The sequence below is a fragment of the Annulohypoxylon truncatum genome (genome assembly GCF_022578515.1).
Source record: "Annulohypoxylon truncatum strain CBS 140777 unplaced genomic scaffold F4807scaffold_20, whole genome shotgun sequence".
Taxonomy (NCBI): domain Eukaryota; kingdom Fungi; phylum Ascomycota; class Sordariomycetes; order Xylariales; family Hypoxylaceae; genus Annulohypoxylon; species Annulohypoxylon truncatum.
Window position 1 is genome coordinate 63,319 of NW_025953806.1, and position 21,636 is coordinate 84,954.

General features: G+C 49.5%; 8 protein-coding genes across 8 annotated transcripts; 5 read left to right on the forward strand and 3 right to left on the reverse strand.

Annotated features, from left to right (window-relative positions):
• Positions 1–3,443: 3,443 nt before the first annotated feature.
• Positions 3,444–4,483, forward strand: F4807DRAFT_461263 (putative 14-3-3 family protein ArtA; the record flags this gene model as incomplete). Its single annotated transcript, XM_048001658.1, has 5 exons — positions 3,444–3,504; positions 3,571–3,877; positions 3,941–4,182; positions 4,242–4,312; positions 4,370–4,483. The coding sequence occupies 5 exons, from the start codon at positions 3,444–3,446 to the stop codon at positions 4,481–4,483; spliced, it is 795 nt and encodes a 264-aa protein (XP_047853242.1).
• An 870-nt stretch (positions 4,484–5,353) lies between these two features.
• F4807DRAFT_461264 (uncharacterized protein) lies at positions 5,354–6,238 on the reverse strand (the record flags this gene model as incomplete). The annotated part of the gene is made up of 1 exon (XM_048001659.1): positions 5,354–6,238. The coding sequence occupies one exon, from the start codon at positions 6,236–6,238 to the stop codon at positions 5,354–5,356; it is 885 nt and encodes a 294-aa protein (XP_047853243.1).
• Positions 6,239–6,630: 392 nt separating this feature from the next.
• Positions 6,631–7,455, reverse strand: F4807DRAFT_429106 (uncharacterized protein). The gene is made up of 3 exons (XM_047998310.1): positions 6,995–7,455; positions 6,845–6,905; positions 6,631–6,794 (listed from the first exon to the last, which is right to left on the reverse strand). Exons 1-3 carry the CDS (start codon positions 7,378–7,380, stop codon positions 6,759–6,761), a joined length of 483 nt encoding a protein of 160 aa, XP_047853244.1. The 5' UTR covers positions 7,381–7,455; the 3' UTR covers positions 6,631–6,758.
• A 203-nt stretch (positions 7,456–7,658) lies between these two features.
• F4807DRAFT_429107 (DEAD-domain-containing protein) lies at positions 7,659–10,225 on the forward strand. The gene has a single exon (XM_047998311.1). The coding sequence runs from the start codon at positions 7,872–7,874 to the stop codon at positions 10,110–10,112; it is 2,241 nt and encodes a 746-aa protein (XP_047853245.1). The 5' UTR covers positions 7,659–7,871; the 3' UTR covers positions 10,113–10,225.
• Positions 10,226–11,272: 1,047 nt separating this feature from the next.
• On the forward strand, positions 11,273–15,298 carry F4807DRAFT_131307 (peptidase family M1-domain-containing protein). Its single transcript, XM_047992989.1, has 5 exons — positions 11,273–11,589; positions 11,662–12,039; positions 12,096–12,913; positions 12,976–14,087; positions 14,139–15,298. The coding sequence occupies exons 1-5, from the start codon at positions 11,390–11,392 to the stop codon at positions 14,616–14,618; spliced, it is 2,988 nt and encodes a 995-aa protein (XP_047853246.1). The 5' UTR covers positions 11,273–11,389; the 3' UTR covers positions 14,619–15,298.
• Positions 15,299–15,586: 288 nt separating this feature from the next.
• F4807DRAFT_429112 (phosphopyruvate hydratase) lies at positions 15,587–17,505 on the forward strand. The gene is made up of 2 exons (XM_047998312.1): positions 15,587–16,101; positions 16,159–17,505. Exons 1-2 carry the CDS (start codon positions 15,978–15,980, stop codon positions 17,349–17,351), a joined length of 1,317 nt encoding a protein of 438 aa, XP_047853247.1. The 5' UTR covers positions 15,587–15,977; the 3' UTR covers positions 17,352–17,505.
• Positions 17,506–18,919: 1,414 nt separating this feature from the next.
• F4807DRAFT_131247 (40S ribosomal protein S13) lies at positions 18,920–20,106 on the forward strand. The gene is made up of 4 exons (XM_047992988.1): positions 18,920–19,389; positions 19,448–19,480; positions 19,619–19,665; positions 19,724–20,106. Exons 1-4 carry the CDS (start codon positions 19,188–19,190, stop codon positions 19,895–19,897), a joined length of 456 nt encoding a protein of 151 aa, XP_047853248.1. The 5' UTR covers positions 18,920–19,187; the 3' UTR covers positions 19,898–20,106.
• Positions 20,085–21,460, reverse strand: F4807DRAFT_429124 (uncharacterized protein). The gene is made up of 3 exons (XM_047998313.1): positions 21,132–21,460; positions 20,599–20,960; positions 20,085–20,409 (listed from the first exon to the last, which is right to left on the reverse strand). The coding sequence occupies exons 1-3, from the start codon at positions 21,306–21,308 to the stop codon at positions 20,334–20,336; spliced, it is 615 nt and encodes a 204-aa protein (XP_047853249.1). The 5' UTR covers positions 21,309–21,460; the 3' UTR covers positions 20,085–20,333.
• Between the last annotated feature and the right edge of the window lie 176 nt (positions 21,461–21,636).

Sequence of the window (21,636 nt, forward strand, 5' to 3'; positions counted from 1 at the left end):
TTCTTTTCGGTTTCGAAGAGAAGAAAAATCAGTTTTTTTTTTCGATTTTAACTGTATGTAGTTACTGAGGATCTGGGGAAAGCCAAAGGTACCTGATCGCGATATTTAATTGGCGTGCGTGGTGTGATCGGGACAATCAAATTGAGGCACTTGAGTCTAATTTTTGGTGGAGAGTTGGTTGCAATTCGCTTCGTTCGGTTTTGGAGCTCATCCCATGAAGTCAATGGCAGCAGCTAAGGACGGGCGGAAGTAGACGGGGAACGCACGGACGCAAACGGAACGGAGCTGCCCTAAGGCCGCCTTTTTTTTCTGTGTTTGGTGGGGAGGGGGGTTGAGGTTGGAATTGCCTAGGCTCAAGTTGCTCCTTCTCTTAGACTGGCTCGAACCATACAAGTCTGCACTACATAAGGCCATACCACATAACATCATAAGTCATCTGTGCTCCGTGATCCTGATCACGCAAAAAAAGGAAAGGACTCGTTTTTTCATCTATCACCACGCCATTCCTATGTGGTCATCTGATATAGAAGGTTCGTATAAGCGCCTACCATTGCAGTTGGCAATGAATATTTTGCTGCGTATCATTGAACAAACTAACATTGAATGTAAATACACTTCTTAATTTCGATTTAAGCTGTATATTTGTTGGTTCTATTATTCTGCATATGTACTATCGCTATCATTTTATAATCTCGTTATAAGTCGAATATACATGTCCTTCGGCGGTCATGCATACGTATTGACAGCAACATTAAATAGCAATACTACCCCATGTATTGATGATGAGGCTGATTTTTGCATGAAACCCGATGCATAAATCGGCGTAGCCAGTCTGTCAATGCTAATATATAAGACACAGGGCTGGATTCTTCCGAGATTCTCAGCTATGCTACATGGTAGACGCTAGAATCTAAAAGAATAAGGTATCGTCGAGGCTCCGGTTTGGTTAGTATCGTGGAGAGGGGTGGCACATAGGGAGGGACATGATTTTTATCTTCAGTTTTATCTTATTCTTTTCTAATGTGAGGGGGCAGTTCCTGGCTATGGAAATAGTGGCAAAAATAATCCAGAAACAAAGCTTGGCAACGCGTGGATTCCCTCCCTTTTAGAAGAAACGAAGAGACCACACCGGTGACGTTTTGCATATGTCGAAGCTTCTTTTTTCCCTTCCTACTCTTGATTTTCAGGTCAAGTTTGCATTGACGATAGTCTAGATAAACCGGACGAATGAGGGGCTTAGGGCTCGCGGTAGCCGGCATGGGCATGGCCCCGAATGAGAAAGCCTGGCGCAGCACCGTGCATATGTATGAGCTATTTGGGCTGCAGACGTTGACGTAGGCTGAAATTATTTTCCTCTTATCGCCCAGTAATGGCGGCGGTGGCATTGTGCCATTCTCAGATGGAACGCTTCGATGGCGTCTACGAAAATTCTTAAGGAACAAGGGGACAAAGAATGGCCTTGAGCCATCATCTTGCAAAGGTGATTGGCTAACGAGACCTCTAGACCCTTTCTAGGTGACTCCTGAGACATCGAATAATTTGAACTGGGGGGTTCATTTGGATGCTCTTCCTAATATGAGCGTCGCTCAAGGGCCACACATGAAGAACAAGGTGAAGGCTAACCCAATTTGATGCCAGCATCAAAAGGGCTTAATCATCTTGTTCTTTGACGCATGGTGTTTTCTGGTCAGGTGCTTGAAGAGGTTGCCTCTATGGACGGAAAAGATACAAACCTGGCATGGAATTGGAATCTTGAAATGCGTGGGGTACAAGTATCATTGCAAGGCGGCACAGCTGAGAGGTATTGGGACTGACGTAGGAGAACTAAGGGAGCCAGAAAAAGAAATCATGCTTCTTAATATTTAGGTGCACACTGTAAACCTACCTAGGTATGCATGTAAATAAATAAATAAATAAATGGACACGATAGGCACGATAATCATGGGAGCCATTGCTGCTTCAAATGACGAAAACATATAAATATTGAATATTGGAAAGTAAAGTCAAGGGGGAAGTGACGAGAACTCATGCTTTACCTCACTAATGTTATCAGACTTCATGTTGAAACCTGTAGGTAGACCTGTAGATTCAAATGTACACATGCATGTACCTGTGCATGCAATATCATGTACCTTCGTTTGTATCGAAACATGATACCAGTCATTAAAGGGAAGTACCAGACGGTTAGATTTGAGGATGAACCAGCCTTGTTGCATTGTCAAATGATCCATCGCCCGCTGCCAAGTTTATAGGCCGATAGCTCACTGGCTCACGTCCAGTTAGGCTTGAGACGGAACCGGTACTGGTAACCTGGGAAAGCAGCCTAGGTTCCTAGGAGATACTTGAAATAAGGTACTTACGTCAATGTACTGTACATAGCCGCCCGCGAATTACGTGAATTACAGGGTGTACCCCGTGGTTACTGGCTGCTGCCCGCCCACAATCTCCCCTCCCACGAGAGAGCTACTGGGGCACATCCGCTCTACACCCTGGCTTGCAACCCTCCTGGGCTCTCTTTCTTCTTCACCTCAGGCTCCCTCTAACCTTACCACATTTACCACCTACCGCCTACCGCCTTCTACATCCTACCTTCTACCCTTCTACTGCCTACCGCCTAACAACAAAAATCACAAAAACTCTCCCAAAACTTTTGCTTCCCAGAACTTACCAAAACTTGCCAAAACACCACCACCAACCTATTCCTTTCTCCCTTTGTCTTCATACAACCATTCTTGTGCACCATCACGCACAAGAGAATCCCTCACGACACCACTTCGAGAAAGCAACAGGTATGTAAATTATCTTCATCCATGTGAAGAATATAAAGATATTCTCCTTAAGCGTTTCCCTTATTTTCCCCCTTCCCCCATTTCTGCATTTTGCGGTCATGTTCCTTGGCCTGCTATCTGCTACCTGAGTCCCGCCTTGCACTTTCGTCATCGCCCACATCACGACGGCCTCCTTTGACGCCTTACACACACGACAACAAGCCCATCAGCCGTTTAATGCGCCTCGTCCTCTATCCCAATTGATCATTGCGACAACGCCCACGACTTTCCGTCTACCTTTTCTATACGCGTTTCCAAGCCGCATCCACTGGCGCAAACCCCACCGACTGCGGGGGGGCATCATCTTTCTGCTTCACCGTCACACTCTTTCAACCCTTTCCGTATTTCCGTATTCACCACAAGGTAGCGCGCTTCTCGGGGCTCAGATCGTAAACATCTCACGTGGCCATAACATTATTTCTAAATCTCCAGGCCACTGATCATTCCCTTTCCCATACACAACGCTGTATTTTTCCTTCTCCTAATACCCTACTTCATTTCCACACCGCATCCACCCACCCATTTTAATTTAACGAGAACATCATCCGAATAGGATCACAGCTAACCTGATACCTCCTACCAGTTCCGGGGTTTACCTGACTTCACTTCGCCAAAATGGGTCACGAAGATGCTGTGTATCTCGCCAAGCTGGCCGAGCAGGCTGAGCGCTATGAAGGTACGTGATATTAATCTACTCCCCGAGGCCCCGCAAGGTGGCATTGCTAACTTTGTCTGCTCACAGAGATGGTCGAGAACATGAAGATTGTCGCTTCTGAGGACCGTGATCTTACTGTCGAGGAGCGCAATCTCCTGTCCGTCGCTTACAAGAACGTGATCGGTGCCCGACGTGCCTCTTGGCGAATCGTCACCTCCATCGAGCAGAAGGAGGAGTCCAAGGGCAACTCGTCCCAGGTCGGCCTTATCAAGGAGTACCGACAGAAGATCGAGAACGAGTTGGCCAAGATCTGCGATGATATCCTCGATGTCTTGGACAAGCACCTGATCCCTTCCGCCAAGTCTGGCGAGTCTAAGGTCTTCTACCACAAGATGTAAGTCTAATGATTTCGGATCTGGAATGGTAAATTATTCGCAGCCTGCTAATGGCCATAAAGGAAGGGTGACTACCACCGTTATCTCGCCGAGTTCGCCGTTGGTGACCGGCGAAAGGAGTCTGCCGACAAGTCTCTTGAGGCTTACAAGGCTGCCACCGAGGTTGCCCAGACCGAGCTTCCTCCCACGCACCCCATTCGTCTCGGCCTTGCCCTTAACTTCTCCGTGTTCTACTATGAGATTCTGAACGCTCCTGACCAAGCTTGCCACCTTGCGAAGCAAGCTTTCGATGACGCGATTGCCGGTAAGTTTTAGGTATACGAAAATTTTGACAGATACGAGGCTAACATGGAGGTTTTCCAGAACTTGACACCCTGAGCGAGGAGAGCTACAAGGACTCGACTCTGATCATGCAACTCCTCCGAGACAACTTGGTATGTGTTCTTTCTATAAATATATAATCGCGTGTATCTTATCTAACTGAAAATCAGACCCTCTGGACTTCTTCCGAGGCTGAGCCTCCCGCAGAGTCAGCAGCGGCTCCCGCCCAGGAAGCCGAGAAGGCCACCGACACTCCCACTGAGGAGCCCAAGGCCGCCGAGTAAGAGAAGCAAAAAGAGCATGCGTCCCTTAATAGTCTCTAGATGTCAAGAGGTCGACTGCGGGGCAGGGTGGAATCTGGTGTCTATGGAGTGTTTGCTTGAGAACCCTCTTCCTTGAGATTCTGCATTTTTCTGTTTTTTTCCTCACGTGGCAAATGCACCGGCCCGAAGTCTTTGGAGGGTTCTCTTTTCCCAACAGGCAAAAAGGGCTAAGGAGCTTTTGGTAGGTTTCTGCTTGCCCTTTAGTCTCTAATGCGAATTCGTCTGGACAATAAACCCATACTTTACTGCACCTGCAAAAGTATTAATGTTATGAATATGGACACAAAAAAGTGAAGGGTATCTATTTTTCTTTTCTTCCTACGGTGAAACTAAGATCTGGGGAGCATATAAAAAGTATCACGATCGGCGTGAGTAGCTTAGACGGGAGGTTGCCGGTCTGTATTGCGATGTAACACGGCACACAACAGTCGGTTTTATTTGTCATACATTTAATGAGGTTATTCCTCGTTCTTGATATGAAGGCAAAAATTCTACATCAGTAATGAAGACGCCGAGTCCTTTTGATTGTACTTCTAAGTCGTAACGTATCGTATTACTTCATGTTCCGTTACCAATACATGCGCCTCATTGAATCATTCTGAAATGCCTCCACAGAAACAGTGATCTCCAAACCTTTACCCATTGATATATAGAACAAGTGCGTAGTCGAGTATCAATGTAAGTCGCCCCGGCCACGTGACATACTTTGCTCGTGGAGAATAGGAAGCGAGAGCGAGCCTATCTTATTCGTGGATGATACGGTTAGCCAAGAGCTTTTTCAAGCCTTGAATGGTCACTGCTTGGCGGTTCTTGACGAGTGAGTAGATCGGGCTACCGCCGCGAGCTGCTACCCGTCTCGATTGTTGCGGAGCTGGACGCAGCAGTCCCGGATAGCGATATTCCCCAATTAAAACTCCAGTTAAAGGTGAACCCCCTGCCGGTGCCGGCGCCGCGCTGCTCTCCCGAAGTCGTGACGGCAATATCTTCGCCTCGCCCTCGGGGTGCTACGGCTTCGTCGCGCGGACCTCTGCTACCACCGGGATTCACGACGGTAGCTACGTTATTAGCAGCAGGCTCCTCGTCCTCGGCCGCGGCGAACAGGACCCGGACCCAGAGGCTGCAGTCGAGACACTCGACCATGAGCACGCCGTCCTCCTCGAACTCCTCCAGGTTCTCCTCCGTGAAGGCGTAGCCGCGCGCGTTGCCGCACCGGCAGGGGCGGTAGTACACCCCCGTCTGCTCGTCGAAGGATACGTCGTCTAGGTCCACTGTCTCGACGCCCGTCTGGAAGGACGACTGCGTCTGCTGATGCCGCTGCGCGGGAGACGCGCGGAGTAAGCGGTCGTACTCCCGCCGTTGCTTGGCGTCCGAGAGTACCGCGTACGCGTGCTGGATCTGGTCTACCGTGTAGGCGATGCGCGGCTGGCTGTGGGAGCCTTGTTTTGCGTGCGCTTTGGGGGATGACTTTGATTTGGAGCCGCCTGATGGGTTTGGGGAAGAGGCTGAGGCTGAGGGCGAGGATGGGGATGAGGATGAGGCTGGTGGGCCGCTGGCCGCTTTGTCCGGGTGGTGCTTCAGCAGGGCCCGGTGGTAGGCCTGCTTCACTATCTTCTGCTGCTGGGCCGCGCCGGCTTGGCCCTCCAGGTGCTTGGGGGTCAGAGCGAGGATGTCGTAGAGCGTGGGCTCAGCTGACGTATTAGATATCGGAGGCGCCATATTTGGCAAACTTGCCGGATCGATAGCTACTCCAAAGCAATTAAACTACTTCGATGAATCCGCTAGCCAGTTCTATAAATGGCGAAATTGAAAGTTCCTTTATTAGCCTCTCCGGAGGTGGTGGTAAGTACGTCAAGGGCGAGGCTCCTTTGGCAAACCGGTTTTAAGAAAAAGTTAATCGGCGCCACGTGGTCACGTGAGCTACTCGGGCGAGGTTCTCGCTAATATCTCCAAGTCGCGAGAATAAGGGGATATCGTTTCTGGGGAGGGAATTGATGCAGAGAAAGCCCTAAGCATGACCTACATACGGATATTAACGCAATGTGCTTCGTGGCTGGTCGTTTTAGATATAAACCCCTGGAAATGCTTCAAAAGAAGTTGGCCAGATCAAGGCACGAGGGCAAGAGTGGTTTCTTGATTTCCCGGGATAAGATCACGGATTTTCGTACAAACGGATACATGAATTTTGTACATTTTGTTTCGTTGGCTATATACTGCCTTAATATCATGATACATTCGTTTACCGTGGATACTTTGTCCACCTGTTCTTCCCAAGCTGTCGACTCTGTTAGCGATATGAAATATGGACGGAATAGCACAACTTACCTTCCGCCATTGTCTGACGAGTTTGGGCATACCCAACATAGCCGTTCTCCTCTTCTCCATCCTGTCCCGTTGGTTAGCATTGAACCATGAAATATAAGCGTCCTGGTAGCAAACAGATTGCTCGTGGGGAATATAAAGGCTATAACGTACTTTGCAGCCAGCATTCTTTCGTGCTTGTGACCCTTGACCGACTGTCCAACACCCGTACCACGAACGCGGAGACCGTGCTCGACTCTGTGCCGTATTCTCTCCTCAGTACCCTTAGATGTGAAAGGTAATAGCTCTTCGACTCCCTGTTCCCGCGCTAACTTTACGAGTTCTGCCTGTCGCCTGAGGGAGTACTCTGGATCGTGCCACTTCCCGGTCACCGGGTGTTTGTGCGGTAGGAAGGGATTCGGCGTTGCGCCGCCCGCGATCGTGTTTGTCCTCGTCGAGGCCGGGAGTATCTGATTTGGAGGGTACTTGGCGAAGAAACGGGACAGCCGCGGGTGCAGCTGCTTCGCCAGCTCGACGTATTTTGTGTTGACCGCCGCCATCCCCAATCACAATTGCAGTGATCAACTGTTACTCAGGACAATTGGCTGTTGTTGAGGAAAGGTCGTGTTCGTAAGGTATAAGTCGCAAAAAAAGTGCATTCACAGCTTCCCAAATTTTGGTAGTGGATGGCAATTGGCAGGGGCCTGTGTTTAATCTAAATTCTCCGATTGGCTTAGGCCACTAGTGGCCCAGCGGTTCTTTGCAAGTCGTACCCCGATAAGCCGATTCCAGTCACCTATCTGCTTACATTAGGTAGATTTATCTTCGCCTCCAACATTGAAATTTGTACTTAACAGAAACAAGAACAGCTTCATTTCGTGTTATATTCAACTACGGTGGATTGTTTCAGCCGTTTGGGTGGATTCATACTCTGTAATAGGGATCTTTGATACGGTCGCAAGAATTGCCTGATTGTGTATTCCGCAAGTCCAAAATAATTCGAAAGTCTTAGGGAGAAGTAAGCTTCATCTATATTGACACTCCTACGACCATGGGGATGCAACCGCGAGCCGGATCGGTCGCACATACGAACGGCACCAACGGAACGAATGGAGCAAATGGAGAGGCAAGCAAGCGAAAAGCGCCTCTAGACATCGAAGAGATCCTGCGCAAAAAGAAAGAGGCAAACGATGCTGCTGCCAAACCAAGATTTATCCCTAAGGCAGAGCGTGAGCGCCTAGCAGCAGAAAAGGAGAAAGAGGAGGAAGAGAGACGAAGACGAAAAGCCCAAGAAGAAGCGCGAAGTAAATCTAGTAGTAGACCTGCAGCTGCGCGAGAACCCGATAGACGATATGGCGACCGTCGCGATCGAGATCATGCGCCAGTCGTTCCAACAGGACCCAAAGCTATGCGCCAATCTGGTCATGATAAACGCGACGCCAACGATTACGAAAACGGCGACACGCGAGGGAAATCACGAGGTAAAAAGGGGTTGGCGGGAGAAAAACGGCCAGCGCCAGAAGAAGCAGAAGCCGCTTTGATAAGAGCACGATACATGGGCCCTGAGATGAATCAGTCGACGTTCTCAGCTAAGAAGAAGCGGAGAAGAACGACGGATAAGAAATTCACTTTTGAATGGGATGCGGAAGAAGACACGACCCAAGATCACAATCCCATCTACGCAGAGAGAGCTGAGCCAACCTTCTTTGGAAGAGGAAGGCTGGCTGGATTTGGTGATGATATGACAGAGGAGAACGCCAAGAAATACGCCAGGTCTCTGATCGAGCGCGATCCTGAAAATGGAGCACAACGAGCGCAAGAACTATTAGACATGATGCAAAGGGCGAAGGAGAGGGCCAACCGCAACGGGCTAGGGAAGCACTGGTCCGAGAAGAAGCTTGAAGATATGCGCGAACGAGATTGGCGTATCTTCAAGGAAGACTTTGGCATATCAACAAAGGGTGGACTTATTCCGAATCCTATGCGAAACTGGCAGGAATCTGGTCTGCCTCGACGGCTACTTGATATTATTAGCAAGGTTGGCTACGACGAACCAACTCCAGTCCAACGCGCAGCAATCCCTATTGCTCTACAGGCACGAGACCTCATTGGTGTCGCTGTCACCGGTTCAGGAAAGACGGCTGCTTTCTTGCTACCTCTACTAGTTTACATCTCGGAACTGCCTCCTTTAACTGAGCTTACCAAGAACGACGGTCCGTATTCGCTGATCATAGCCCCGACCCGAGAGTTAGTCCAGCAAATCGAGACGGAAGCCAAGAAGTTCGCGATACCACTGGGCTTTACGGTTGTTAGTCTCGTGGGTGGACATTCGCTTGAAGAACAAGCATTTGCGTTGCGAAATGGTGCTGAGATTATTGTCGCTACGCCTGGTCGTCTAGTCGACTGTATCGAACGACGCCTGCTGGTACTATCACAGTGTTGTTACATCATCATGGATGAAGCAGATCGTATGATCGACATGGGCTTCGAAGAGCCCGTGAACAAGATCTTGGATGCGCTTCCGGTCACCAACGAAAAACCAGACACCGAAGCTGCTGAAGACGCGCAGCTGATGAGCAGGCACCTTGGTGGCAAAGATCGATACCGACAAACTATGATGTACACGGCCACTATGCCTACAGCTGTCGAGAAGATCGCTAAGAAATATCTACGCCGTCCTGCTACGGTCACGATCGGAAATGCTGGAGAAGCAGTTGATACAGTTGAGCAACGGGTCGAGTTCGTACCTGGAGAGGATCGCCGCAAGAAACGCTTGCAGGAGATCCTATCGTCCAATGAGTTCGCACCGCCCATCATCGTCTTCGTCAACATCAAGCGCAACTGTGATGCTGTGGCTCGAGAAATCAAGCACATGGGCTTCTCAGCCGTCACACTTCACGGTAGCAAGACCCAGGAGCAGCGAGAGCAGGCCCTGGCCTCGGTACGTGGTGGCTCGACGGATGTCCTGGTGGCGACTGACCTGGCTGGTCGTGGTATCGATGTCCCGGACGTGTCCCTCGTCGTCAACTTCAACATGGCTATGTCCATCGAGAGCTACACGCACCGTATCGGTCGTACGGGTCGTGCGGGCAAGAGCGGTGTCGCCATCACGTTCCTGGGCAACGAGGACGCAGACGTCATGTACGATCTACGGCAGATGCTATCGAAGAGCTCGATATCCAAGGTGCCGGAGGAGCTACGTCGGCACGAGGCGGCACAGCAGAAGCCGACGAAAGGCCCCAAGAAGATCGAGGAGAAGGGGTTTGGTGGAAAGGGGGCCGGATGGGATTAGGGGATAGCCGATACTTACACGTAATTATTCGACTTATTGTCAGAGTGAATATAACTATGATGGTTCTATCTAATTGATTTTGATTACCTACTTAGGGATCCATATCGTTGTCCTCTATATAAAGCGAAGCCTACAAAGTCACCATGCCTTAGGAACAGTCTCGCTGGTCAACGCAGAGAAGTCCTTCATATTACATTACCCCTTTATGCTTCCTACTAGCCAAATAATAGAGGTGGGTATACAATACCATTCGGCTAACATAGACATGGGATAGTAAGAAAATGGAAATCAAAATTCACTGTTTCCAGTATATTGGGCATTGCTAGGCAATATCGTGGTCTACGAATCGTGTTCTCTTCTAAGACATCTAAATGGTTATATCCGTACCGTTGGACTTTCAAGTCGCACAACATTTGACCATATCAAATTGCGAACTTGATCCGAGTATCAAAGTGTAGCACTGGGTGGATGGCAAGGACGGGAATTCGTCTCGCTTCGATTCGTTTACATCGGGGATCTACGTTCTAGAATGCGTAGCTGAGATGCCTTGAATGCGACCCTGCATGAGATTGCTTCCAAGAGTTGCGGTTTCGGGAGAGACGGCCGCCAGCAGCGACCGATATGTAGGATATGTACGTCTTAGTTGCCGCAGTTGGTAGGTACATTCTCTTGGCTGCCCAGATTTAAGTTGTTGGTGCGAATCTAACGAATCTAGAAAGATGGAGAGGTAAGGTAGCACCTATCAAAGCTGTGTGGGACAATCCCTGCAAATCTCCCGCTACACCGCCTACCTTCCGTGGGCGTCATTTTTAGAGGTCAAACTTTTCTTATGTCCCATTTTCTTTATTTTTCTTTTTCTTTTTTTCTGCATCCCAAGATATCCATGTCCGTATATAGGATTTTCGTGAACCCTGATGGCCAAGTGAAAAAGGGCTCATTCCATCCATACCTAACTTAGCACGCCACCCACACACAAATAATTGTATACACACATTGTTGGTTTTTGATAGAATTGGGAGCCTTGAATCTATTGTCGATCTCATAATGCACGAATAGGGATTGCCCCTCCTACCCCTCCACCCCTCTATTTGCGAATAAACCGGTTGCTTAGGATATACTGGACCCCTCTAAACCCCTCCATATCGTAATACCGCATGTGAAACCCAGGTCCGAGTCACTACCAGGTGTACCTCACAGCTGTATCTTCTTCCTTAGCATTCTACACTGTATTATATAACAATTGTATTATATCACCTTTCCTTTCCTCTTCCCGGCACATGTCTTTTCGCGCCTCTTACCGTGTCGAGTCCGTCCCTCGAATCTCAACACTTGCACGAGTCCGACTAAGACCACTTGCCTCTCTTACTTCTCTTACTGGCCCTTCAACCACACCAACCACACCAACCGCAACCGCATCTCGGTGGAGACAGAATCACTCCTGGCGCAGTCCTGCCTTAACCACTCCACCCTCTTACTGGTATACCTAACCCAATTGACCGCCCTTCCAACCCAAATTAGGCTCGTAGACTAACCCCGAAGCTGCGCCTAGCTCTCGCCTTACGACTTACTCCTCACTCACCTCGGTCCCACGAACCTCTCCCTTTGAGAAGGTTAGAAGTACTACGCTGTCGAAGACACCCCTCAGACACTGTTCATACCGGAGACAAAACATGTGTAGACTTGCTGGAGACGTCGAGCATACTGGAGGGGCAGCGCCAGACCCTACTAAGGGTCGCGAGCTCCTCCCGACCAACGTCATCCCGACGCACTATGATGTGACTTTAGAACCTAATCTCGACAAGTTCACATTCGAGGGAAAGGTCCTTATCGATTTCGATGTGAAGGATGAGACCAAGTCCATCTCTCTTCACACCATCGACCTCGACATTCACAGCGCTCACATCAAGTCTGGTGACAACGTTATTAGGCAAGTTTGTGTTGTACAGACGGACACGTGCCCTTATTTCTAACAAACCTCGCCAGCTCTTCCTCCGCGATTACCTACGACAAATCCAAGCAGGTCTCCAAGATCGAGCTTAAAGATGCTATTCCAACGGGCAAGACTCAGCTGGAAATCAAGTTCAGCGGCCAGCTGAACGACCAGATGGCAGGATTCTACAGATCTACCTACAAGAAGTCCGATGGCTCTGAAGGTATCCTCGCTACGACGCAGATGGAGGCCAACGACTGTCGCCGCGCTTTCCCCTGTTTCGACGAGCCCATGCACAAGGCAAAGTTTACCGTCACCCTCATCGCAGACAAGCACTTGACTTGCCTCAGCAACATGGACGTTGCTTCCGAGTCGGAGGTGCACTCAGATATGAGCGGGTCTACGAAGAAGGCTGTCAAGTTCAACACCACTCCTCTCATGTCGACTTACCTCGTTGCTTTCATTATTGGTGAACTAAACTACATTGAGACGAAGAAGTTCCGTGTCCCAATCCGGGTGTACGCACCCCCTAGTTCGGACATCGAACACGGTCGTTTCTCGCTCGAGCTCGCCGCGCGAACTTTGGAATATTACGAAAAGATCTTTGGAGCTGAATTTCCGCTGCCTAAGATGGACATGGTTGCTATCCCTGATTTTGCGGCAGGTGCTATGGAAAACTGGGGTCTCATCACTTACCGTGTCGTTGATCTTATGCTGGATGAGAAGGCTAGCGGTGCAGCCATGAAAGAACGTGTTGCCGAGGTTGTGCAGCATGAATTGGCGCACCAATGGTTTGGTAACTTGGTGACTATGGACTGGTGGGAAGGTCTATGGCTGAACGAAGGTTTCGCGACTCTGATGAGTTGGCTTAGTGAGTTTCCTATTCCATTTTGGTTTAAAAGAATGTCCGACTGACTGTTACCACCCACTTAGGCTGCAACTACTTTTACCCAGAGTGGAAGGTCTGGGAGAACTACGTTACGGACAACCTCCAGAGTGCTTTAGGACTAGACTCGCTGAGAAGCAGTCATCCTATCGAGGTACCAGTTAAGCGCGCCAGCGAGGTTGATCAAATTTTCGATGCTATTTCCTACTCCAAGGGTTCGTGCGTCCTTCGCATGATTTCTACCTATCTTGGTGAGGAGACCTTCTTGGAAGGTGTTCGGAAATACATCAAGAAGCATGCCTACGGTAACACTCAAACGGAAGACCTGTGGGCAGCCCTTGAAGAGGCAAGTGGCAAGCCTGTCAAGGAGATCATGTCCATCTGGACCAAGAACGTTGGCTTTCCCGTAGTCCAGGTTACGGAAAATGCAGCGGATAGCACAATTCGGGTCAAGCAGAATCGGTTCCTGAGGACTGGTGACACGAAGCCCGAAGAGGACCAAGTGCTGTATCCAGTCTTTCTAGGCCTCCGATCAAAGGATGGTATAGAAGACTCCCTTACGTTGACGAAGAGAGAAGATGTGTTCAAGGTTAAGGACTTGGACTTCTTCAAACTGAATGCGAACCACACGAGCATTTACAGAACAAGTTACACACCAGAACGCCTCACTAAGCTAGGCCAGTCCGCCAAGGAGGGCTTACTCACGGTTGAGGACCGCGCTGGTATGATCGCCGATGCCGGTGCTCTTGCCGTATCGGGTTATCAGAAGACGTCTGGTGTCCTGAACCTATTGAAAGGTTTTGACACAGAGGAGTCGTTTGTTGTATGGAGCGAGATCATCGCTAGGGTTGCGACTGTTCAATCGGCCTGGGTATTTGAGGACAAGACCGTGAAAGATGGACTCGAAGCCTTTGTTAATGAGCTCATTAGTGAGAGAGCTCATAAGTTAGGCTGGAGCTTCTCGGATAAGGATGGTCACGTTGAGCAACAATTTAAGTCTATGCTGTTTGGTGCAGCTGGTATGGCCGGAGATCAAGCCATCATCACTGCATCGAAGGAGATGTTCAACAAGTATATGGATGGTGATAAGTCAGCCATCCACCCGAACATCCGAGGTAGCGTCTTCAGTATGGCTCTGAAGTATGGTGGAAAGGAAGAGGTAAGTTTAGTCTCGAAAGTCCGCCGAAGCCATTACTAATATGATTTCCAGTACGACAAAGTTCTCAACTTCTTCCGTACCTCCAGCAACAGCGATGAGCGCAATACCGCTCTACGATGCATCGGCCGGGCTAAGGAGCCGGCCCTTATCAAGAGCACATTGGACCTTGTCCTTAGCGGCGAGGTCAAGAGCCAAGATCTATACCTTCCAGCAAGCGGGCTGAGAAGCCATGCAGAGGGAATTGATGCGTTGTTCACCTGGCTAACTGAGAAGTGGCCGGAAATCACCAAGCGTCTTAGTGGAAACGCCCCTATCCTGGGCTCGATGGTTACTATCTGCACGTCCAGCTTCGCGAAGCCAGAACAATTACAGAGGGTGGAGGAGTTCTTCAAGGACATCGACACCAAGGCGTTCGCGCAACCCCTTGCCCAAAGCAAGGATGCCATCCGTAGCAAGATCTCCTGGCTGGAACGTGACCGTGACGATGTTGCGGCGTGGGTCAGGGAAAACGGATACGGCGGTAGCTCGTAAAAGTAAAAGTGAATCTAAACAATGAATCACGAGATTTCTGTATGGGTTTTTAGAGGGCATTTGCTAGGAATTGTTTTCATATGCAGAAAGGAGCCCGAGAGATACCCGTAGACAAGGATAGAAAAAGTAGTTCTGTTCATGGAAAAGCAGAAAAATGAAATCTATTACTTGAAGCTATTGATGAGATATTATCTTGACTTGTGTAAGATTCTTACTTGCGTGAGAGGTTCTCGGTGCCTATATACACCTAAGAACAGCGCAAGAAGTCTTGGACTTATCGTATCGTAGAGGCTATATCAGAGGAAAAGCATGTATATAAGCTGGTCAGTATAACATCGCAGCTATCCGTGGATATATACAAGTGGTTATATAGACATAGGAATGATTAACCTAGCTATCCCGGTTTCAAGTGTTGTTATTGGCTTGTGTTACTTCACATGCTGGTTTTTATTCTTGCCCTTCCCCAACGAGATAGGTCGATACGTAGAGGGGTAACGTGTTACAAAAACAAAACTTTCTTCATGTCCTTGACGTATGTCGGGCCGGTGATGGCGCCAGTGGGCTAGTTCAACGGTCCAACAATTTTTAATTTTTATCCCAAGCCAGATTACTTGAAGCAGTTACGGAGTAATTATTAGGGTACTTGTGTAGCCAAGTAAGCTTGGCGTATGAGACATGTACCAGTGCTGTACCATCGAGCCCCTCCTTCCTCCGCGGTGTCATCCTGGTGAGGTCCGTCGCCCGGACCCCGCCAGCCCGCCAATTATAGTCCAATTATAGTCGTGCCATTCCGTTTGCTCTCTTGCTCACTCACGTTGTCCGTTCAGCCCACGCTTGTACCAAGCAGCGAGCCAAGCAGCCCACCCTCCGCCCAGCCTGGAAGCATTTAGGTACCTTACAATTTCTTGACTTGTCAGAGTTTATAATTTTTCTTCTTCCTTCTTACCAATTCACCTCATCACCTACCTCCTAGCAGAATCCTTAGAACATAGTAAGTCAACGAGCTTCATTCCTCTAGCTACCCATATACAAGCCATCGTGAATTTGTTCACATCATGCTCCCCCTACAATTCCTTCCCTTTTGATGACATCTTGAGCTACCCCGCCATCCCACCATCCTTCCCCTCCAATCCTCACCACCCCTACAATTTTCTATCTAGATACTATTCTGAGGCATATACTACCGCTTGGTTGAGTCACTTACACGAGACTCCCATTGAGCGAATTTCTTGCCTACAAGGTTCTTCTATTAATTACCTTGAGCTTCGCTATACTTCCCATCAACTTTATTCAACTCGAAATCACTCTTTTAACTAACCTACCGTTTCTCTGCAGCCTTACTACACATAAGACTTGAAGATGGCCATCAAGAAGATTCACGCTCGTTCCGTCTACGACTCTCGTGGCAACCCTACCGTAGAGGTTGACGTTGTCACTGAGACCGGTCTTCACCGTGCCATAGTTCCTTCTGGAGCTTCCACCGGTTCGTGTTCTTCTTACGCGGCCTCGATATATCCCATCCGCTAATATGGTACAATAGGTCAGCACGAGGCCTGCGAGCTCCGTGACGGTGACAAGAGCAAGTGGGGCGGCAAGGGTGTTACCAAGGCCGTCGACAATGTCAACAGCATCATTGCCCCCGCTGTCATCAAGGAGGGTCTCGATGTGAAGGACCAGAGCTCTGTCGACAAGTTCCTCAACAGCCTCGACGGAACAGCGAACAAGACGAAGCTTGGTGCCAACGCTATCTTGGGTGTCAGTCTGGCCATTGCCAAGGCTGGTGCTGCTGAGAAGGGTGTACCACTATATGCCCATGTCTCGGATCTCGCCGGCACCAAGAAGCCTTATGTTCTCCCCGTTCCCTTCATGAACGTCTTGAACGGTGGTTCCCATGCTGGTGGCCGATTGGCATTCCAAGAATTCATGATTGTTCCTTCTGCCGCTCCTTCTTTCACCGAGGCTATGCGTCAAGGCGCCGAGGTCTACCAAAAGCTAAAGTCTCTTGCCAAGAAGAAGTACGGCCAATCTGCGGGCAATGTTGGAGACGAGGGTGGTGTAGCCCCGGATATCCAGACTGCCGCCGAGGCTCTTGACCTCATCACCGATGCCATTGAGCAGGCTGGTTACACCGGTCAGGTGAAGATCGCCATGGATGTTGCATCCAGCGAGTTCTACAAGGAGGACGTCAAGAAGTACGACCTCGACTTCAAGAACCCCGAGAGTGACCCCAGCAAGTGGATCACCTACGAAGAGTTGGCTGCTCTGTACGCCGACCTGGCCAAGAAGTACCCCATTGTTAGCATTGAAGACCCCTTCGCTGAGGACGACTGGGAGGCCTGGAGCTACTTCTACAAGACCCAAGACATCCAGATCGTCGGTGATGACTTGACGGTCACCAACCCTATCCGTATCAAGAAGGCCATCGAGCTCAAGGCTGCTAACGCCTTGCTCCTGAAGGTCAACCAGATCGGAACTCTAACCGAGTCTATCCAGGCTGCCAAGGACTCCTTTGCTGACGGCTGGGGTGTCATGGTCTCCCACCGTTCTGGTGAGACCGAGGATGTGACCATTGCCGATATTGTCGTCGGTATCCGAGCGGGTCAGATCAAGACTGGTGCTCCTGCTCGTTCCGAGCGTCTCGCCAAGCTTAACCAGATTCTCCGTATCGAGGAAGAACTCGGAGACAACGCCATCTACGCGGGCGAGAACTTCCGCAAAGCTGTCAACCTATAGATTACATAGGAAATTGGAAAAATTACCTATGATACGCGCTTAATATGTTTACGATCATGGCGGGGATGACTGGGGGCGGTTAGCTCGGGAAAAAACGGTCACCTAGAATACTATTAGCTCGTATATCCTGAATTGAAATGAAAATGTGCAACCATTTCTTGGTCGTCGCTGTCCCTTCTGTGCAATTGGGACGAATGGGCTCTATGATGTAGTGAGGTCCGGAGAATAAATCGGATCTAATATCTGATGTAGTTGATGCCGTCTAGCCGCACCCGAATCTTCGGCTTTAGCACGTAAACAATCCGGAAACGTACGTGAATTCTCCGGCTACGGGCTACGGCTCACAAATTGGTATTGCGTAAGACGTCGAGAAAGTTCTAAGGTTGTGTTTATTATCGCATATCGTCGAAAAGTCACGGCGGATAATAGATGAAAGCTTGTGGCTCTACGGGCTGCTGGTCACTGATCCATGAACGTTCATGGAGCTGTGCTAGGGTAGTATTGATATCTAAGCTTAAGAAGCCTAGTTACCCAGATACCCGATCCAACTACTCTGAACCTAGCTTCATTGAAAATAGCCGGAATAACAGCTCCGAGATTTGTTTCTAGCGTTGAGAGAAATCACCTGCTTGATTTTAAAGTCGCCTCAGAGTCTAGATGACTCTATACCGCGTTCGGTTCTATACCTAACATCTCCGTCCAGCCCGTAGGTACGAAAATATAGTCTCAAGTCAATCATCTGTATAATACCTCCGTACTGAAGTTGGCAGGTAGCGTGGAGCATCTCGGAGTTCCGCGAAACTCGTGCCTAGAGATCAACATATGGAAACGAAGTATGGTTACTAGGTATATTAGACACTTGAGACTATCATAGTATGGTGACAGTTTTTCATTGTTATAGCAGTATGTATATTGACGATAGTGTGTATGAGACTAGCTAATGTGGCACAATGTAATATATAAAAAACAGAAGCAGCGTTGGATTATCAGGCCATCAACTGGAGATCATCTAACGTGCTGGCCAATATTGCGCAATATCGTTCGGTATCACAAGCAGTCAGAGCAGAACGCTAAGACTCACTTGGGTCTCTATGCGGTGATTCCGGTTGGCGAAGAACACTCGCCAATCTAATATGTATCACTTAGTGTGCATGTGTATTGTATTAGTTACCTGCAAATTATGTCAGTTGAGGTTCAGCTATCAGAGATTCATATGAGAACTGAGAACAACGAATCCGTCTGTCAGAAGTCCGTTTAATACATTTCAGGTCCGAAGACCCGATGATATAAGAGGTACCAGAAAATAAGTAAAGAATGGAGTGTATCATCAGAAGCAATGGAGGGAGTCGAAGTGAGAATTGTATGGGTTCGAGTGGCTTACCTTGAGAAGAATGATTCGGTCGAACTGAATAGATTTGCCTCAACCCCAGCAATATCGTGTGCATGGTAGGTAGGTAGAAATTGGAAGATGGAACTACCAAGAGTAGACGAATATTTGCATGACATCTGAAACAATCATATTATCAACCCTCGACAATAATTTCGCCGCAGGATTCAAGCAAGAAAATTGAGGAACAGAGAAAGAGTAAAATTTATTTGGGACCCGAAAGATAAGGAATCTTAGTATCATCGGCAAAACATCGGCTTTTCTACATGATAGCAGGGTCTGTGCACAGGCCACCAATTAGAGCCGAAGTTCGACACACAAATCTACTAGTAAATTTCTGAAGAAATTAATCCCATTCAAAACTTCACGAATTCAACAACTTTCCGACCTTTCGATCATTTCGACACAACTTCGACAACCACCACAAGTCGACACATACAACCGTCAAAATGGGTCGTCTTCACTCTAATGGAAAGGGAATTTCGGACTCCGCGCTTCCCTACTCGCGCGTTGCCCCCGCCTGGCTCAAGACCACTCCCGCTCAGGTCGAGGAGCAAATCTGCAGACTCGCCCGAAAGGGTGCTACTCCCTCTCAGATCGGTGTCGTTCTCCGTGACTCCCACGGAATCGCCCAAGTCCGCATCGTCACTGGTATGAAAGAAATGAACTCAATAGGTCACAGTTTACACGAGCTAACTATGATGCCTAGGTAACAAGATCCTGCGAATCCTGAAGTCAAATGGTACGACATGAAATATCCCCCCTCGAAGCCATCGAATGGCTGCGCATACAATCTATAAAATACACATGGTGCTCTTCGGAACCCATGTCAATCATAATGCCGCTGTTGGTCAAGGCTGACGGTGTGATCTCTATATAGGCCTCGCTCCCGAGCTTCCTGAGGATCTATACATGTTGATCAAGAAGGTGAGTGCAATGTACCTAGTCAATGTTGGAAATGCATGCTAATGATCAAACCCTCAAGGCCGTCTCCGTCCGAAAGCACTTGGAGCGCAACCGCAAGGACAAGGACGCCAAGTTCCGCCTCATTCTGATCGAGTCGCGTATCCACCGTCTCGCTCGCTACTACAAGACCGTCGGCGTCCTCCCCCCGACCTGGAAGTACGAGAGCGCCACCGCCAGCACCATTGTCGCATAAGCATAAACCCTTGGAGGATGTTTTGCATGGAATACCAGGTCTGGTCATGGAGTTTGTGGAAACGGGATTGCTTCTTTGGGCAGCCACAAAAGTGACGGATGCTCGATTCTTATACCTAGTCGCATCCGTGAGATAGGCGAACAATGAGCACTCACATCAGTTGATATGATTACGAATTAAAATTTGGGTCTTCGTGAAGAATAGTATTGTGACTGCCTTGTCCTAATAGACTGCAATGCTCTTCTTAGAATTTGACTTGCTCACTCAATTAACCTCCTCCACATCAAGCCTCCGTATCAAAAGCAAACAAGGTTCCTAATGCAATGTGGTATCATCCTTCAATGGCCAAATCCATGGTGCCATGCAGAATCTAGCAACGACAAATAACTTTTCCCTTAGAACCGTAACTCCGTGCTGATGCTTGCCTTCCAACCCTTCACGTCGACGTCGTCTCGAGCTCCTTGGATCGCTGGATCAAGTACTCGCCGAGGACGCGAAGAGGGTCCTTGGGCCTGCGAAAAATGCGCGTTAGCAGCCTTCCTAGCAAAGTTCTATAGACAAATCCTTAAAACACATATCCTCCTGTTACGAGCGTAAACGCGGCTTCCGAAGCGGAGATATTCGCGTACAAACCTCAGGTATTATGTATGTAGGTATCTATGCGGGTAGGTATGTAGGTAAGTAGGCAGGCTAAAACTTACTTCTCCTGGACGAGCTTCTTCATGCCGTCGAGCAGCGGGCCCGTCACCTTGGAGTTCAGGTACTGGCGCGCGGGGGCGCCGTGGGCGGGGGCCTCGGCCGGCATGGCGAAGCCCGCGTCCGGGTGCTGCGAGGCGGCGCGCGAGGTGCTGGTGGCCGCCGCGTTCTCCTGGCCGCCGCCGCCGTTGGTGTTGCGTAGAGGCGTGCCGGTTCGACCGCTGCCGCCGGGTGCGGTGGCGGCGGCTGGGCTCGGGGCGTTGGTTGGTGTGGGCGTGTTGCCGCTGCCGCCCGTGGTGGTGGTTGTAGGGGCGGCCGTGGTGGTCGTGGTTTGAGGAGCGCTGCCGCTAGCGGGGTTCGAGGGGGACTGTGGGACGGTGCTCATTGTGGTTAGCTTTGGCGATGGAGAGGCTTTGGTACTAGAGGTTTGGGATGCGGGATAGGGAGGTGTAAAAAGTTGTGTAGAGGAAAGATGGAGATGGAGATGAAGAGTGGGGAATGGGAAATGGGAAGTGATAGACTGCTGGGGGCTGCCTACAGCTGCTGCCTCGGTGCTGGGAGCAGGCGCCGCTGCCATGCCCGAGCTCGGGTCCTCGGCGACGGTCGCGAGAGGTTCGTTGGGGTTCGACATTGTGGTATCGGCGGATTGCGAGGCGGCGGGCTGACCGTAAACGAAGGGAACGGGTACGGGAGTTTGCCTGATCTCGTCGCTCATCGTTCGCGGGAAGCGGGCGGTTGCGAATTGGGCCAGAGAAACTGGGGAAAAGCGGAAGTTTGATGATGAGGTTGGCTTTTGGTTCTTAGTCGTGGAATTTTCTACATGTATGGAGAAAGTTTGGCGGTTTCGTGCATATGCAAGCACCCAGGTATTCAGGAAGTATTGAAGCTACGATAGGTACTAATTTCCTAGCGTGGTTGCCCCTCCTGAGCGCTGTAGAAGTATGAGAAAGGTACATGGAAGGTACGATCTGCTGACGCGTGACTGCGCGTTGCGATTGCCCTTACCAAATCTCGAGTCGCGTCTTGCCACGCGTTCTTTTGTA

Bases quoted from the DNA above. Each gene is read 5' to 3' on its own strand.
- F4807DRAFT_429124 (XM_047998313.1), bottom strand. From the start codon at position 21,308: ATGAGCGACGAGATCAGGCAAACTCCCGTACCCGTTCCCTTCGTTTAC. The intron at 20,961-21,131 runs GTAGGCAGCCCC...ACCGTCCCACAG, and splicing joins CCAGCACCGAGGCAGCAGCT to TCCCCCTCGAACCCCGCTAG. The intron at 20,410-20,598 runs GTAAGTTTTAGC...CATTTTTCGCAG, and splicing joins AAGAAGCTCGTCCAGGAGAA to GCCCAAGGACCCTCTTCGCG.
- F4807DRAFT_429106 (XM_047998310.1), bottom strand. From the start codon at position 7,380: ATGGCGGCGGTCAACACAAAATACGTCGAGCTGGCGAAGCAGCTGCAC. The intron at 6,906-6,994 runs GTACGTTATAGC...CCAACGGGACAG, and splicing joins GAAAGAATGCTGGCTGCAAA to GATGGAGAAGAGGAGAACGG. The intron at 6,795-6,844 runs GTAAGTTGTGCT...CAGAGTCGACAG, and splicing joins TCGTCAGACAATGGCGGAAG to CTTGGGAAGAACAGGTGGAC.
- F4807DRAFT_429107 (XM_047998311.1), top strand. From the start codon at position 7,872: ATGGGGATGCAACCGCGAGCCGGATCGGTCGCACATACGAACGGCACC.
- F4807DRAFT_131247 (XM_047992988.1), top strand. From the start codon at position 19,188: ATGGGTCGTCTTCACTCTAATGGAAAGGGAATTTCGGACTCCGCGCTT. The intron at 19,481-19,618 runs GTACGACATGAA...ATCTCTATATAG, and splicing joins GCGAATCCTGAAGTCAAATG to GCCTCGCTCCCGAGCTTCCT. The intron at 19,666-19,723 runs GTGAGTGCAATG...CAAACCCTCAAG, and splicing joins TATACATGTTGATCAAGAAG to GCCGTCTCCGTCCGAAAGCA.
- F4807DRAFT_131307 (XM_047992989.1), top strand. From the start codon at position 11,390: ATGTCTTTTCGCGCCTCTTACCGTGTCGAGTCCGTCCCTCGAATCTCA. The intron at 12,040-12,095 runs GCAAGTTTGTGT...AAACCTCGCCAG, and splicing joins TCTGGTGACAACGTTATTAG to CTCTTCCTCCGCGATTACCT. The intron at 14,088-14,138 runs GTAAGTTTAGTC...TATGATTTCCAG, and splicing joins AGTATGGTGGAAAGGAAGAG to TACGACAAAGTTCTCAACTT.
- F4807DRAFT_429112 (XM_047998312.1), top strand. From the start codon at position 15,978: ATGGCCATCAAGAAGATTCACGCTCGTTCCGTCTACGACTCTCGTGGC. The intron at 16,102-16,158 runs GTTCGTGTTCTT...ATGGTACAATAG, and splicing joins TCCTTCTGGAGCTTCCACCG to GTCAGCACGAGGCCTGCGAG.